Source organism: Clarias gariepinus, chromosome 18, assembly GCF_024256425.1.
Source record: "Clarias gariepinus isolate MV-2021 ecotype Netherlands chromosome 18, CGAR_prim_01v2, whole genome shotgun sequence".
NCBI lineage: Eukaryota > Metazoa > Chordata > Actinopteri > Siluriformes > Clariidae > Clarias > Clarias gariepinus.
This window is the reverse complement of record NC_071117.1, coordinates 15,332,505-15,346,831: the sequence shown is the minus strand read 5'-3', so window position 1 is coordinate 15,346,831 and position 14,327 is coordinate 15,332,505. Positions and strand designations below refer to the sequence as shown.

At 36.4% G+C, this 14,327-nt stretch overlaps 1 protein-coding gene across 9 annotated transcripts in view; it reads right to left on the bottom strand.

Annotated features, from left to right (window-relative positions):
- mcf2la (mcf.2 cell line derived transforming sequence-like a) overlaps nucleotides 1-14,327 on the bottom strand; it is an 88,670-nt gene that overhangs the window by 59,214 nt on the left and 15,129 nt on the right. Inside the window, exon 1 of one of the 9 annotated variants that reach the window (XM_053476742.1) lies at nucleotides 9,795-9,961. The exons of the other annotated variants lie outside the window; for them this stretch is intronic. Within the exon in view, the coding sequence (XP_053332717.1) occupies nucleotides 9,795-9,816 (22 nt within the window). The 5' untranslated portion in view covers nucleotides 9,817-9,961. Of the gene's footprint in view, nucleotides 1-9,794; nucleotides 9,962-14,327 lie in introns of those variants that run through there. 9 annotated transcript variants of the gene reach the window in all.

Below are 14,327 nucleotides of genomic sequence, written 5' to 3'. Positions count from 1 at the left end.
GAGGGTGAGATGATGACACTATTTACATTTCAGAACAGTTGTGTCTAGATGTCCATTACGACACAATACTCCATTATATGATTTTGTATGAAATGTCAGTTGAAATATATCAATCGATTTCCAAGATTACAAGATTACAAGACATTTCCCCGACCTGCTGCCCTTAAGTAGATCCTTAAATATTCTTCCATTTTGAGGCAATAACATGCTTGCCTTGCAACAAACAGAAATTAATCAGCCTTTTCTTCTTTCCATTCAACAAAAGATTTTTAGGATTATGCAGAATATACAATTTGGCATGTATAGGAACATCACTTTCTATGAGACTTAAATTTAAGTGCAAGATTTTTTCCACATGCAGTAAAACAGCACACCTACTTCACTATTACAGTTAGCAGCAATGTTGGGGTTAAATTTATGCGCTTTTTACCAGAGTTATACAGTACCTGCTCGGAGTAGCCATTTATATTGTAACAACCTAAATCTAGTGTTAACTTTGTGCTAGATGACATGTCTTTTCCCAGGCCTGTACTTAGAAGTCAGTTTGCATATAGATATAAAATGGATTTTTCCTTGGAACCTGTAAGAACTATATCGTAAAACTGATAAATTACCTTTGCAATAGTTTTCAATAGAGAACAGTGAGGGTTCAGAAGAAGCCTTGAATGTGTTTATTTATTTATGTAAAAAAAATCTAAAGGTATTTATAAAAAAAATTCTAGGGAGGTTATATTTGTCAGCTTATGTTTAAAAGATATTAGAATAGATTTTATCCTTTCTTTGACCAAAATAAAAGACTCTCTCTGGTTTAAATTCATTATTACACCAAATTGGTGAGAAACAGTCAATTTTAAGACACTCTTTTAAAAATGTTTGATGCCAGACGAAAAAATGGTGTCCTAAGTATTTCAATTTGTGCTGAATAAAGATATAGCAATTTGTGACTTTTTATGTCACAAATTGCTATAATATTTTTAATTATGGCTTATGACCATAGATTCAACGACTCAAACGTGATGTAAGGGAGAAGCTTGGAGAATGTGAAGCACCTGCTAGATTATTGCTGTCTGCAAGAGAGATGGATGTGAGCCATATAGTTTAACACATCAATATTCTTGACCATGAGTTGAAAGGTCACATACAACAGTAATCCAAGTAATACAAGCCACTGGTCATAAGTCAAACAGAAAGAAAGTCCCCTGCCCTTCTCCACCCTTAGATCTACTCTTACAACAGACCTGAACTCCTCTTAGAACTACTACTCCACACATTCACACACAGACACACAACACCAAGGAGGAGTTAAAAGATGCTTAAAAGACAATGCAAACAATGGCCCCTTCTCTCCTATATCAATATCCATGTGCTTCAGTTGCTTTAGGGCACTTTGGAGATTACATCTGAGCTGCGTGTTATCAGTGTGTAACAAAGTCATCAGGAAAGCAGAGAGTGCTGAGGGAAAGTCCACCGCTGCATCCGATATTGTCCATAATGAATGTAAGGTGTGGGTGCTTAAGTGAAACTAAAATATGTCTGATTTCTTTTCCAAACCCTAACTAGTTTACATTTAAACCGGTTAATTAATTCTGAAAAATATCATGTTGTAAATATTTAATTAGATATAAAAATTTCCATCATATCGGGGGTGTATTGTCTAAATTAATTGGTTCTTGGAACAAAAAAGTGGACTAGCTGGCAAAGTTTGTTTATATTGGCAACCATTTCACTTTCTCTCTTTACAGAGTATGTTTAATCTTCAGGCGGTGACTCGATGAATGCTTATTACCTGTAAAAAATTTTTTATAAATATGCAGCAACCTACAGGCAAAAGAGAAAAACAAAGTTAATGTAAATTTAGAAGAAAAGCCTGTAAAAAAAAAAATACCAGTAATTTTCTGTCCTTGCTGTACTGACTCCCTTATAGGACTAAATATTAACCCCACTATAAATGTGCACTCTAAATTCCCAACATACACTCACTCATTGTCTATACCGCTTAAATCTGTATACAGGGTCGCAGGGGGCCTGGAGCCTATCCCAGGGGCCTTAGGGCCTGAGGCGGGGTACACCTAGCCGATCATCAGCCTAATACCTAATCTGCATGTCTTTGGACTGCGGAAGAAAACCAGAGTACCCAGAGGAAACCCACGAAGCACGGAGAGAACATAAATAAAACCCACAGTGCCGCCTCTCAATATACAACGATATTTTATTTACTGTAGCCATTTCTTATAGGGTGTCCTACAGTACCAAACACTAGGGTAAATATTATTGAGCTGCATTCACAAAGGTACTTTTTTTTGGCACAAAGATTGATTTAACGCCCGTCTGTGCTGTTGCTTGAGAAGCTGAGTTTTCTCAACATCCTAACACATGCTGCTCCAGTTTTGGATCCATCATCAGAACCGTGAGAAAACAGATGAAGGATCGTACTGTAGGCTGGTACCAATATTCTGGGGGATAAATTCTCTTCAGAATGTTAGCATTGATGATGGCGTTTTTAATCAGTTGTTTATGATGACATACCTGTTTCCAGCCAGTCTACTTTTTATTGACAGACCAAGTCATTCTGATGAAAAGCAGCATCATAAAATAAATAAACTAAGATTCCTATTTGTTTGTTTGGTTAAGATTATCAGGGTAAGATAATATTTTAGAATAATAATTAGATTTTTTATGCAGAATTAGAAACATTTCCTAAAAATTGAATTATTTTACAATTACATTTCATGGTAATAATATATAGGATATATGTCTATCGTTAATATATTTATATCATATCCCATGGGCAGCATGGTGGCTAAGTGCTTAGCATCGTCCTTGATGGGTATTTTTTTAGGGTACTTGGGTTTGCTCGCACAGTCCAAAAGCATCATATGTAGGTTTAATTGCCATTTACAAATTGTCGGTAGCATGACTGGGTGTGTTACTGCAGTAAGTTGGCACCCCATCTAGAGTGTCCCCTGCTGACTGGTACCCCAAGTTCTCTGGGATAGGCTGCATAGGAAACCTACTGTATATGGTCCCATCAACCCAATCGTTTATTGTGTCTAAAAAAAAAAAAAAAAAAAAGAAGTATTATATAACAGAAAAACAACATCTTACGATTAAAATTAGATTAAAATGTACAGAAATTTCTTACAGTGTACATATCATACTCTAATGTGTTGCCCAGTTCTGAATAGCCAACAGAACCTGATGTAAATTAACATTCATATTTACATTTAGAGCATTTAGACACTCTTGTGTAGTGCGACTTGCATTTTATCTTGTTCTACCAATGTACGTCTGAGCAGTTAAGGGTTAAAGACCTTGTTAAAGAGCCCAACAGCAGCAACTTTGTGGTACTCGGGTTTGAATTCCAACTGATGATCCAACACCCTAACCACTGACCTACCAATGCCCAAATTTTTAATATGCTGAGCAAATGCAATGCTGCATATTGTTGATAGTAAGGAAAATAAGGAACACTTGGCTTAAAGGGACTTTTTCTTCCTGCAAAACAGCTTGTTCAGGACCTTTCTTCTGAAGCAAAAGGAAATTAAGCTGAAAAGACATTTTTAGCAAAACAGAAAATAAATGCCAAACTAGATATCTGTAAGTAATGGTTTTAGCGGTTTACATTCAAATGAATTCAAGATTTGTAGGGCAGTTAAATTATATAAATAAAGGATTACATAAAAAAAAGATTTTCCCCAAAGTTCTAAAATGAGAGTAAAAATCATTTAAGTGGTGTCTATGTAACTACTAGCCCCAAATCTAATCAAGATGAAGTAAACAGATTTACAATATAATTTTATTTAGATTTGTTGTACTGAAGAATGTTCAAAACATCCTATAAATATACAGTAGATTTCCCAGTAACCACTCCATCCTTTGCCTTTAGCCTTCTATCATCAGTAAGTTTCTAGTTTTAGTACAGTGTCAAAACTGTGAGTAATCGCCATTGATTGATCATGAGATTTAAATGACAAACGCTGCAGTACTGCATAAAGCCTGTTTTTTTTTTTTTTTTATACTGCAATGCAGAAGTTTTTTTTTTTTTAGTTTGACAGCAGGCTCTGATAAACAGACGCTCTACAACAAACAGGGGGATTGTATTTACACTGGACAAGTTCGTTTGCAAACTTACGGCACATAAAAAAAAAACTACAGCACTCGACACGGTCCCCGCTAAAAGCCTGGAAGTAAACGGCACCTAAATAGATTAAAAAGTCTTTCTTTGTTTAAGCCTTGTTGTTGTTGTTTTTTTAGATTTGAAAAAGTCTTGAAAATAAATTTACATGCGTTTAACAACATCCCACAAGTTCAACAGTATAGAAGCAAACTAAAGCTGTACGAGATGCAGCTGTAAAATAAGGTGCTGTCATTGCTACTTACCATTCATAACTCAAAAACTGGAGCTACATTAGATTAGGGGATGCACTTACTATTCCAGGAAAAAACTTGCCATTACTTCAAAGCAAAATAGCCAGTTCTGATAAAATTCTCTGGAAAAATTAGAGAAAAAAGAAAAAGAAGAATGTGATAGCAAAGGCAATACCTGTTCAGTGAAAGCGCAAAGTGAGGAAAACTGCAAACAAAGGCGTTTCTTTATTTAAAAACCAGGTCCTGTGTTTTGCCTGGAGTCATTTTCAATAATATATATATATATAGCTTATTTTTGATTCTGATTATTTATTTGATTCATACACATATTCTCACATTTCCATAATTTTCTTTTAATTCTGTCAAGCTGCTTTGCAAAAAATCGCCATTGTTCAAAGCGTTGTACAAATAAAATGTAACTGATTCTGAAAATTTCTGATACTATTGACACCTATGTAGTCCCAAACTGAACAGATACTGTAAGACAAAATATACTGCACCTTTTCGATGAAGTGTACAAACCAACTATTCTACCAAAAATTAGCCCAAATGTTCAAAAACTTAAAAGCCACAACGGCCAATTAGAAGCCAGAAAAAAAAGTTCTCGAGTTTGTTACCTTCTGTCATCAAACACAGGATACTGTATATCAGACGCCACATGGAGCGGACACTCTTACAAACCGAACATGCCGTTTTTCCTGTCCAAAAATCAATACTGAAAACCTTCAGTGTTTCTAAATACAGTGGAACTTCGGCATTCAAACACCCTCTGTTACAAATTTTTGCCTTAAAATTGAAACTGCAAAAAATTTGCATTAGCATACGAACCATTTTCTGCATATGAACAAACAAACCAGACTGAATCCCAGCTAAGTTGCATGCATATCCGGGAGCTGTTTGTGTCAGCCAAGCAAAGCGAGTTTACAAAAAAATAATAATAATAAATTAAGTCAGCAAAAGCTGTTTCGAGTCAACCCACAATACCAATGTTGATGTAATTTTTGTATAGCAATAAAATCTTCGCCAGCTCCAGAATGAATTATATTTGTATGCCGAGATTCTGCTGTATCTTCATCCTGGAAGGAATTTTCAAAAATGTAATTTTCAAAAACCTTATAAGACATTAAGTAAACGCATAGATGACAAACTCATGTTTTTTTTTGTGACCCTACAAAAGAGAAAACGGTCATCCATAATCATCCTTTTCCTGTTTACGGATTTGGCGTGAGCTGCTAAAGCCTTGCAGTTTTATTTTAATTTCTCATATAAATCATTCCCTAGATGCAGGAAATTTCAAAACAAGCAATTTTATCTAATACATACTGTACAAGCTTCTGTGGTTCCACGAGATCACATACTGTACAGTACCTCACACCGGATTACAACGCTACACTGATGCTGAAAACATGAAGGAGTTTCCATGCTTAAATGTGACTAGCTGATGTTCCAGCAGACCTTTATCAGTCTTCCCATCAGAGATGACCGGAGTACAACTTTGTACCAAGCTTCGATGGACACAAACGAATGAAGGCTATTGAAGCAAGTTTGCATTACAAATGTGGACATAACTGGGTGCTGTCAGTCATTTACTGTTAGTTCTTAATAAGTGATGATTTTTTTTTTTTTTTTTTTTACAAGAAAGTGAAAGACATTTTCCTGTGAACTGCCTGTCAGGACCTTTCCTCTGCAGCCCAATGAATCGAAACTTAAAAGTAAAATTTGTAAGCATATGATTATCCCGTGTGCTGATGGGGCAATACTGAAAACATTTCCTGAGATATTTCTCAACATTCATCATGCTGAGACATATGATATCTTGATCTGTTTTGTAAATTCCCTGTGACTCATGTAAAAGGGATTAGACAAATCCCAATCTTTTTTTCTTAATCTGTGATAATTTATAGACCAGAGTGTCTACATTACAATTTACACAAATTCATTTTATACTACATTTAGGCTTTTGGCAGACGCCCTTATCCAGAGCGACTTACATATTTCTCTCATTATACATCTGAGCAGTTAAGGGACAAGGGCCCAATAGGGACAATGTGGTGGTCGTAATATTTGAACCTTTGGACCTTTTAAACCATAGTCCTATGCCTTAACCACTGAGCTACGCCTGACTAGATCGTACTTGCATGTTGTCACACTGGTTGACAATAACAAACTAAGATAGGTAATACTGTATTATCGGGTTAAAGTAATTAAAATGATGATGAATCCATGTATTAGAGGTAACATCCGGTTATTGTAATGCACTTACAGTATAGGCACTTTAATGTTAATTTAAGACAAGCTTGGGGACAAAAAAAAATCCCTTTAAGGCTTTTTGGAAATTAGAGGAAGCACGTGCTAACCTTCACCCTACTCAGCTGGTAGCTGTCACGTGATGGGAGGTTTGCAGGCTGGTGGATAAACAAATTGGGCAAAAATAAAGTAAATATACTGCATTTACTAAAAAACTTACTGTACAGTATGATGCACTGAACTGAGGTTTACATGCTCAAAATCCCACAGTTTTATTCACCCCAGTGAACAAACATCAAAGGGTGAACAAACAGGAAGCGGGGTTTCAGTGGAGTCTGGGGGGAGAACGGATACCTGGCCACCTGTGTATTGACCCAACTGCAGTCCTGGGAAAACCACAAGGCACCAAAACAGGACACTGTCTAGCCTAGACACAACATGTTATAGAAACAAAAAACTAGTGGTATATTAATAAAAACAACAAAAATTTATAACAAGTGCTATACCAACAATCCTGGGTTGGTTATTAAGAGCAGATTACGTACATATACGCACTATACTACACTACACAACTTACTAACTACTGTAACTAACTAACTATCTATTTAATCTATCAAATCTATCCAGCACCAATTTGAGCACCAATTTGGACCATTTATTCCAAAACAATAAATCCATACACGAAATAACACATATTAAACACTGAACAGCAACAGTCAGTTGTTATTAAAGACATGAAGGTTGGCTGTTCTAGAGCAGTTCTTGCAAGAGCAGTATCGTCATGTGCATTTTCAAAACCCATTAAGCCATCAACCGTATATGCTCTTGGATGTTCTAACATGACAATGATACAAAGCACAAGGCCAAACTGTCCCTCCTTTTTTTGGCTACAGAAAAAAATGGCTGAAGGTTCTAGAGTGTTTATCATTGATGCTAAAGGAGGCAGTACACAATATTAAAAAGAATGGTACACATCTTGCAAATTCTTGCAAGGCATGCATACGTTTAAAACACAACTATACACACTGTACAAGGATACAGTTTGTACAGTTTGGTAAAAGAAACAGTGAATCAGTCAAAACCTAGAGGCTGTGCAGCTTTGACTTCTTATTTGTTTACTCAAAGGAGTGTCCAGATGTGGGTCCGTCCCAGTCTCTTGTTCTCTCCATGCACCCATGACTGTTTATCTCTTATTCACCACAAACCCTTCCTCTTGCCACACAGAGACACACAGACATCCCATAGCCAGCACCCAAGCCTACTTCACCACTGATTGCTATAATTAGCCATTACATCTTTTCTGAAGGCTCCACCCACTTAATCACCCTCATCTAGCATCTTATCTGCCTAATGATTCTAAGTAGGAATCTTTCTCCTCATTTTCTCTTTTTTTTGCATTAAGTTATTTTTGTATTGATTTATTTATTTATTTTTTTCTCCTTTCCTCTTCTTTATATATACATTTTCATATCATATTTTATTTTATACTTACCTTTAATAACATTGTTTAAATTAATACATCATTTAGGGTTTACCACCAAACTATAAAACACCTTAAGCTTTATAAGTGCTCTATAATTAAAGATTTTTGCGTCTTTAAAATAAAAAACTGAAACCCATATTCCACAGAGCTGATGACTGAATCAATAAACAGACCATAGAGGAAACTCAGCATTGGAAAGCAAACGAATAGGCAAAGCAAACAGAGAGCTGCTGTTTGCACAAGAATCAGGATGTTTGATGACATTTAGGTGATGAATATTGCCTGATTATGGATCAGCATCTATTCACTGTTTTTTAAACTTGAATCCACTTTAAATATATTAAATTTAGTTCTTTACCATATTTTCAAAATACCTCACACATACTGCAAAGCAGGATGTATTAATCAGTACATTAATATTTATTGCCCGAAATATATATTTTTATAAAATACAATAAAAACTAAGCATTGCATTATCTACAGCCTTATGCAAAAGTTTAGGCACCCTTAATAAATAACAGATTTTTACAAAGTATTTGTATAGCTTTGAAATTGGCATTTAATAATGACAGCTGATGCATCAGATCTAACGAGCTGATTAAGGTCTGAGACCTTTTTAAAAGAATCTGAGACTCTAGATCTCCTAGGGTGCCTAAACTTTTGCACAGTGCCATAATAATGTTTTTATTTTTGTTCAAAAATATTGTGCATTTTTTACATTTCCAAGAGAGACTGTGTTGACATTTTTTCAATGAAAAATTCACCAAAATTTGTTATTTATCAAGGGATGCCCAAACCTTTGCATAAGACTTTATATAAACATACTATAGCCAATATAATGGAATAATAACTGATTTAATATATGTGGACGTTTTTGAACATGTTCAAGCATAATGTTCTTAAAAATGTAAACTGGGACATTAGGACAAAATCTAATAAACATTGGTGCAGTATATCCCAACACTACTGTGATTCAGTAAGAAGTCATGACTTGAAATTTGTCTGTAAATTATTAAAGAATGCAAAACACCCTACAACCGAGCAATGGAAAAACGTTAAGCTGTGGATTAAAAAAAAAAGTCTTCAATTTAATCTAAATGTATTTTTTAAACTTTAGTTTGCTTATGGACCATACCGTACCATGCCGTTTTGTTTTTTTGATAAAAAATAACAGTCGGGCAAGGAAAGTCATGTCAAGTGCAAACAGCAGCTGTATGACAAGCATCCAATAAGAAAAACTGCTAACCAAAGGCTGTATCGTTTGCACTTCAAACAGTAGGGCAGAAATATTTGTCAAAAAGTTATTACCATATCTGATTATTAATTAATAATATTACGAAGAAACCATGAATGCAAGCAATTAAAAGACTGGTGTAGCACACAATATTTGGAGAAGGCAGCATGTGTGTTTGGGATGCAATATTTCATGTGGCAGTATACAAGATATCTGAGTAAACCAGTAATGAATGTTGTCAGCAGTAAATTTACAAAAGGTGGGGTTACGAAGCTGGCCACATGATGGCTATCAGAGAGATGGGAGCGAAAGACAGACAGTGTGTGTGTGTGTGTGTGAGTGAGAGAGAGAGAGAGCGAGGGAGAGAGAGAGAGATGCATTTCGTATAAAAACATTTCCTATTCACACTATACTGACCATTTTTAACATTATTTTAAAGAAAAAAAAAAAAGGAAAACCCACCTGCTTCAAACTGCATCTCCATCCAAAGATCAGAACTACACAAACACTCAAAGACGTCTCCCAACTGACTCTCTACTGAAATCAAGGTTACGAGTCTTTCAAACTTCTAACTGAATCTCAATTCAAATCCTTTGAGCCAGACTCCGAATCCTGAAGTGAACCTTGTGCCCTTATGTAAACATGCTGAACAGATATAAAAAAAAAAGGGGAACGATCAACTAAGTCAGGATAAAACAACATGATCTCAGACGCCCAGCTCCACCCAGTACATCTGACCACAACACTTGAGTAACGCAACATCAGACAAAAATAGAGAATGGGAAATACTGTATGCTAGCAGCTGCCAAAGTGCTGCTTACTGCAGGACAAATGCTGATGCTAAAAGTTATTAAATTATCTCCCTTCTTTACTTGTCCAGATTTAGTAAGTGACCAGTAAGTGTATGTAAGAACTACTCTGATTCAGATCAGCCATAACATTAACAATAACAATGTCACAGAAGCAGTATAAATCACCACAACAGACAGACAGACACAAGAACACCCAGTGCACCACAGCCCACTGCTAGGATGCACAGTGCCCAGGGCCGCTAATGTGGCCTCAAAATTGATGTGGCATCCTAATCCAAATGAGCGCAAACAAGCCCAAGCCATGAAGGCCCCACCCCATAACTCTCAGCACCCAAAGGATCCTCTGCCACCATTCTTGTATAAGAAACTAAAGCGCCCTGCAGAGGCCCTCAAGTCCAGAGCCACCCTGGTGTCAAAGTGGTAACCCAAAAGGTGGTTATAACGTTAATGTTTTTAATCTTATGGCTGGTTGGTCTGTTTAAGCCAATAAAATCAAAACATTGTCAGCAGCCCTACATTTACACAAAAATGACAGGATGTATGAGACACATTTCAGCAACACTGTCAAGCAACAAGGACAAAGACACAGTGTAGCAGCAGCAATCAACAGTTTTTAAAGTGGCACTCAGATTTACTCAATTCTATGCAAATTAGGTGAGATAATAAAGTGGGAAATTCAAACAAGTGGCTTTAATGGTGCCTTGAACTGATACTATGGTACATGTGGTATCTGCTTCTTTAGTTCCCCAATTTTAGTTAATATCTGCCATTAATTACCATTTACTGTTCATTGTACACTCACTCACTCACTCATCATCTATATCGCTTTATCCTGTATTCAGGGTCGCGGGGGGTCTGGAGCCTATCCCGGACACGAGGCATCCTGGAAAGAGTGCTAATCCATCGCAGGCCGCACACACATACACACACTCACAAATTGGCAATTTGGGAATGCCAGTTAGCCTAATCTGCATGTTTTTGGACTGTGGGAGGAAACTGGAGTACCCAGAGGAAACCCACCAAGCACGGGGAGCACATGCAAACTCCATGCACACAAAAACGGGAATCAAGGCTGGCCTGGAGGTGCAAGGCGATAGTGCTAACCACCAAGCTGTATATATAAACGGGTACAAAAACATTACAAAAATAACAAAAGTAAAAGGGAAGTAACAAAAGGATAAGTAGAAGGAAGTAGCAGAGCTCAATGGTATGTATTTTTTTTAGCACTTTATTAAACTGCCAACAGGGCTAAAGTAAAGGCTTGTACAGTATATACTGTATTATACACTGTAGATCAAAGGCATTTCTCATAAGAACTTTAACAAAGATATAAGTTCTTGCTAGTGTAAAAAAGCATCAATTAACTTTGTAAAGTGTGTAAAGATGCAGCAAGGCTCTTAAGACTCTAGAGGGATAAACACCATTCTTCCAAAATATATTCACTCAAGTTGGGGGTTTGGATGATGCAGAGCACTGTTGCTCTAATGTCTGCTATACAGTAAGTGTGTTGAAATCTGTAAAATGAAGACCATAGTACGTTCTTGACATTTTCATTCTCGCAAAAATCCTCAAATGTCTGTTGATTGGAGCGGAGTCCTTCTGAAATAACCACACCCATCATGATGTATACAGAACATGGCTCAATCAGAACAAATAACGTAATGCATGATGCCCAATATTGTGTAGGTTCCCCTTGTGCTGACTCCACAAGACCTCTGGGGGTATGCTGCGTTGTCTGGCACTATTAAGTTGGCAGCAAATTCTTTGGGTGTTATTGTTCATGGGGTAAGACCTCTGGGGCTTGGATTTGTTATTTCAGGTGCTCAATCAATTTAATTCAATTAAATTTTATTTGTATAGCACTTTTAACAATTGACATTGTCGCAAAGTAGCTTTACACAATTAAAAGAATTATTGAAGTTTGTATGAAACGTGAATGTGTACAAATCAAAATGATAAGATTGTCCCTGATGAGCTAGCTATGGGACGATGGGGTCAGTGACGAATAAAAACTCCCTAAGATAGTAGTAGGAAGAAACCTTGAGAGGAACCAGACTTAACTGGGAACCCATCCTTATTTCATTTTAATAAAATATAATATAATATAACATAATAAATGTTAATGATATTTACAGTGAGCCAAAGCACACCAACAAAACAGATCCACCATTTTTCCCCTTACATTTATTTCACATCATAATAAACATACAGTATAGCTTCATTGTAAATAAAGAGCGATGCAGTGTTTTTGTATGCCTTCCTGCTCCCTTGTGGTAAAACATTAGTTTCACTCCAAATGATAATCAAAAACACAAACAACTACACCAGCTGAGAGATGGCAATAGTCATGACAATTAAAGCCAAAATGGCTGATTGCACTAATACTTATAATGTAGTTGTGGTTACTGTATGTATGTATGTATGTATGTATGTATGTATGTATATATAAATCCTGACTTATGACTCAGTGTTGATGTTTCTCAATACAGCTTAGCCCACAGAGGTTGTGTTTGCTCTCAGTGCTAAGTGCAAATCCAGTGCAATTTTGGTTGTCACAAGTTTTTTCATAGTACATCTGAGAGTTGACATTTCTTACAACTTTCATGTCGTTAGTCTCCCTTAAAAAAAAACTTATATATATAAAAAACATATATATAAAGTATAAAGGATTGGTGGCAACATGCTAGCTAGCTAAATCACAATCCTCAGTTTGATATTTGTGTAGGTTTTGTTAACACAATGGCAAAATTCATATAAATAAAATGTAAAACAAGATTTTATAGTATTGAAAAAAATGGATTTGGGACTAGGGAGCTGATTAGGATAAATGGTATTAAGGACAGATGAAGGGTTTGACACTATTCCCTAATGTATGTTAATGCAAAACAAGACACTAATATCTAACAGAAATCTTGTGACAAACACAAGCTAAGTTAGTAGCAACTACAGTAGCTAGCTATTTTTTGTTTTTAGCTTTTTGTGAAGGCAGTAGACTAATTTTTTTCTACACTTGTGTAAATTTCCTGACTGTTTTCGTTGTGTTTTTATTTTTATTTATTTATTTATTTTTGCTGGAATTAATTCCCCTCATTACTGAAGCTTTCTCATAATTATTTTAATAGTTTAAAATTTTTAAATGACCTTTTCTTGTGTTCCTGGGTCTAATGGTCAACTCTATACGGTACAGGATCAGCTCTATTTATTTAGTGTCATTAACGACATGCTTCACCTCCATAGGCAAATAATGACCTACTGTGTCTTCCTCCTAGCCATAATGATGACTAGTTTATAGTTAAACCTTGTCCTTGCTGTCTTTGTGTATTTTAAGCCAGTGACGGGAGGGGTTATGCAAAAACCTCTTCCTGGAGAACTGTGCTAAACAAGCCAAAACACACACACAGACGCGAAAAAGCGTCTGACAGATGACAGCAAATGACAGAACCTTTTGGTTAATGACACATCAGATGAATATACACAATTATACATTTGATGCCCAATAAGAAACATGTAGATAATTGTCATGAAATTTGGTTTGCCTTTCAGTTCTGCTGTCCTTTTATGCGTCTCAAATGACAAGAGATGATTAAAACACCATAAGGGGCAACAACCAGTGCCAAAAGTTCACTAAAAGAAAACAGTCAGCTTAGCTTTACCATGACCAAGACATACAACTGACTTTTAGATTTTTACATCAGCATGGGATGAACCCAACAGCAGTGCAAAGATAGTGAAAATAAATGATGCTTTATTACTAATGCAGAAGGTTTACAGAAGACTCACAGAGCAGCCAGTCACAGGAAACTGTAAACTTGTAGAAGCTCTCCACCTCCTCCAGAGGGATCTTCACATATCCTCCTCCTTCCACAATGGGCTGAAGGCAAACATCACACTTGTCTTTCACCATCTCTCTGTCCTTCACTTTGTTCTCCAGATTTCTTTATCTTTGCCTCATTCACTACCTGCCCTTCTTTGTCTGGCTTTTTATTTCATGTTCCTCTTTCCCCTCCATCATTGACACACTCCTGCTCTTATTCCTGCTCCCTCTCTTTCTCTCTCACTGTCTTTCTCTTCCGCCATCTCATTCACACATGGACACACCCACACATACAGCAAAGGTGTGAGCGCTGAGACTCTCGTCCTTCCCTATTTGAAGCAGCAGGTACAGTGAGAAGGCAGCTTAACC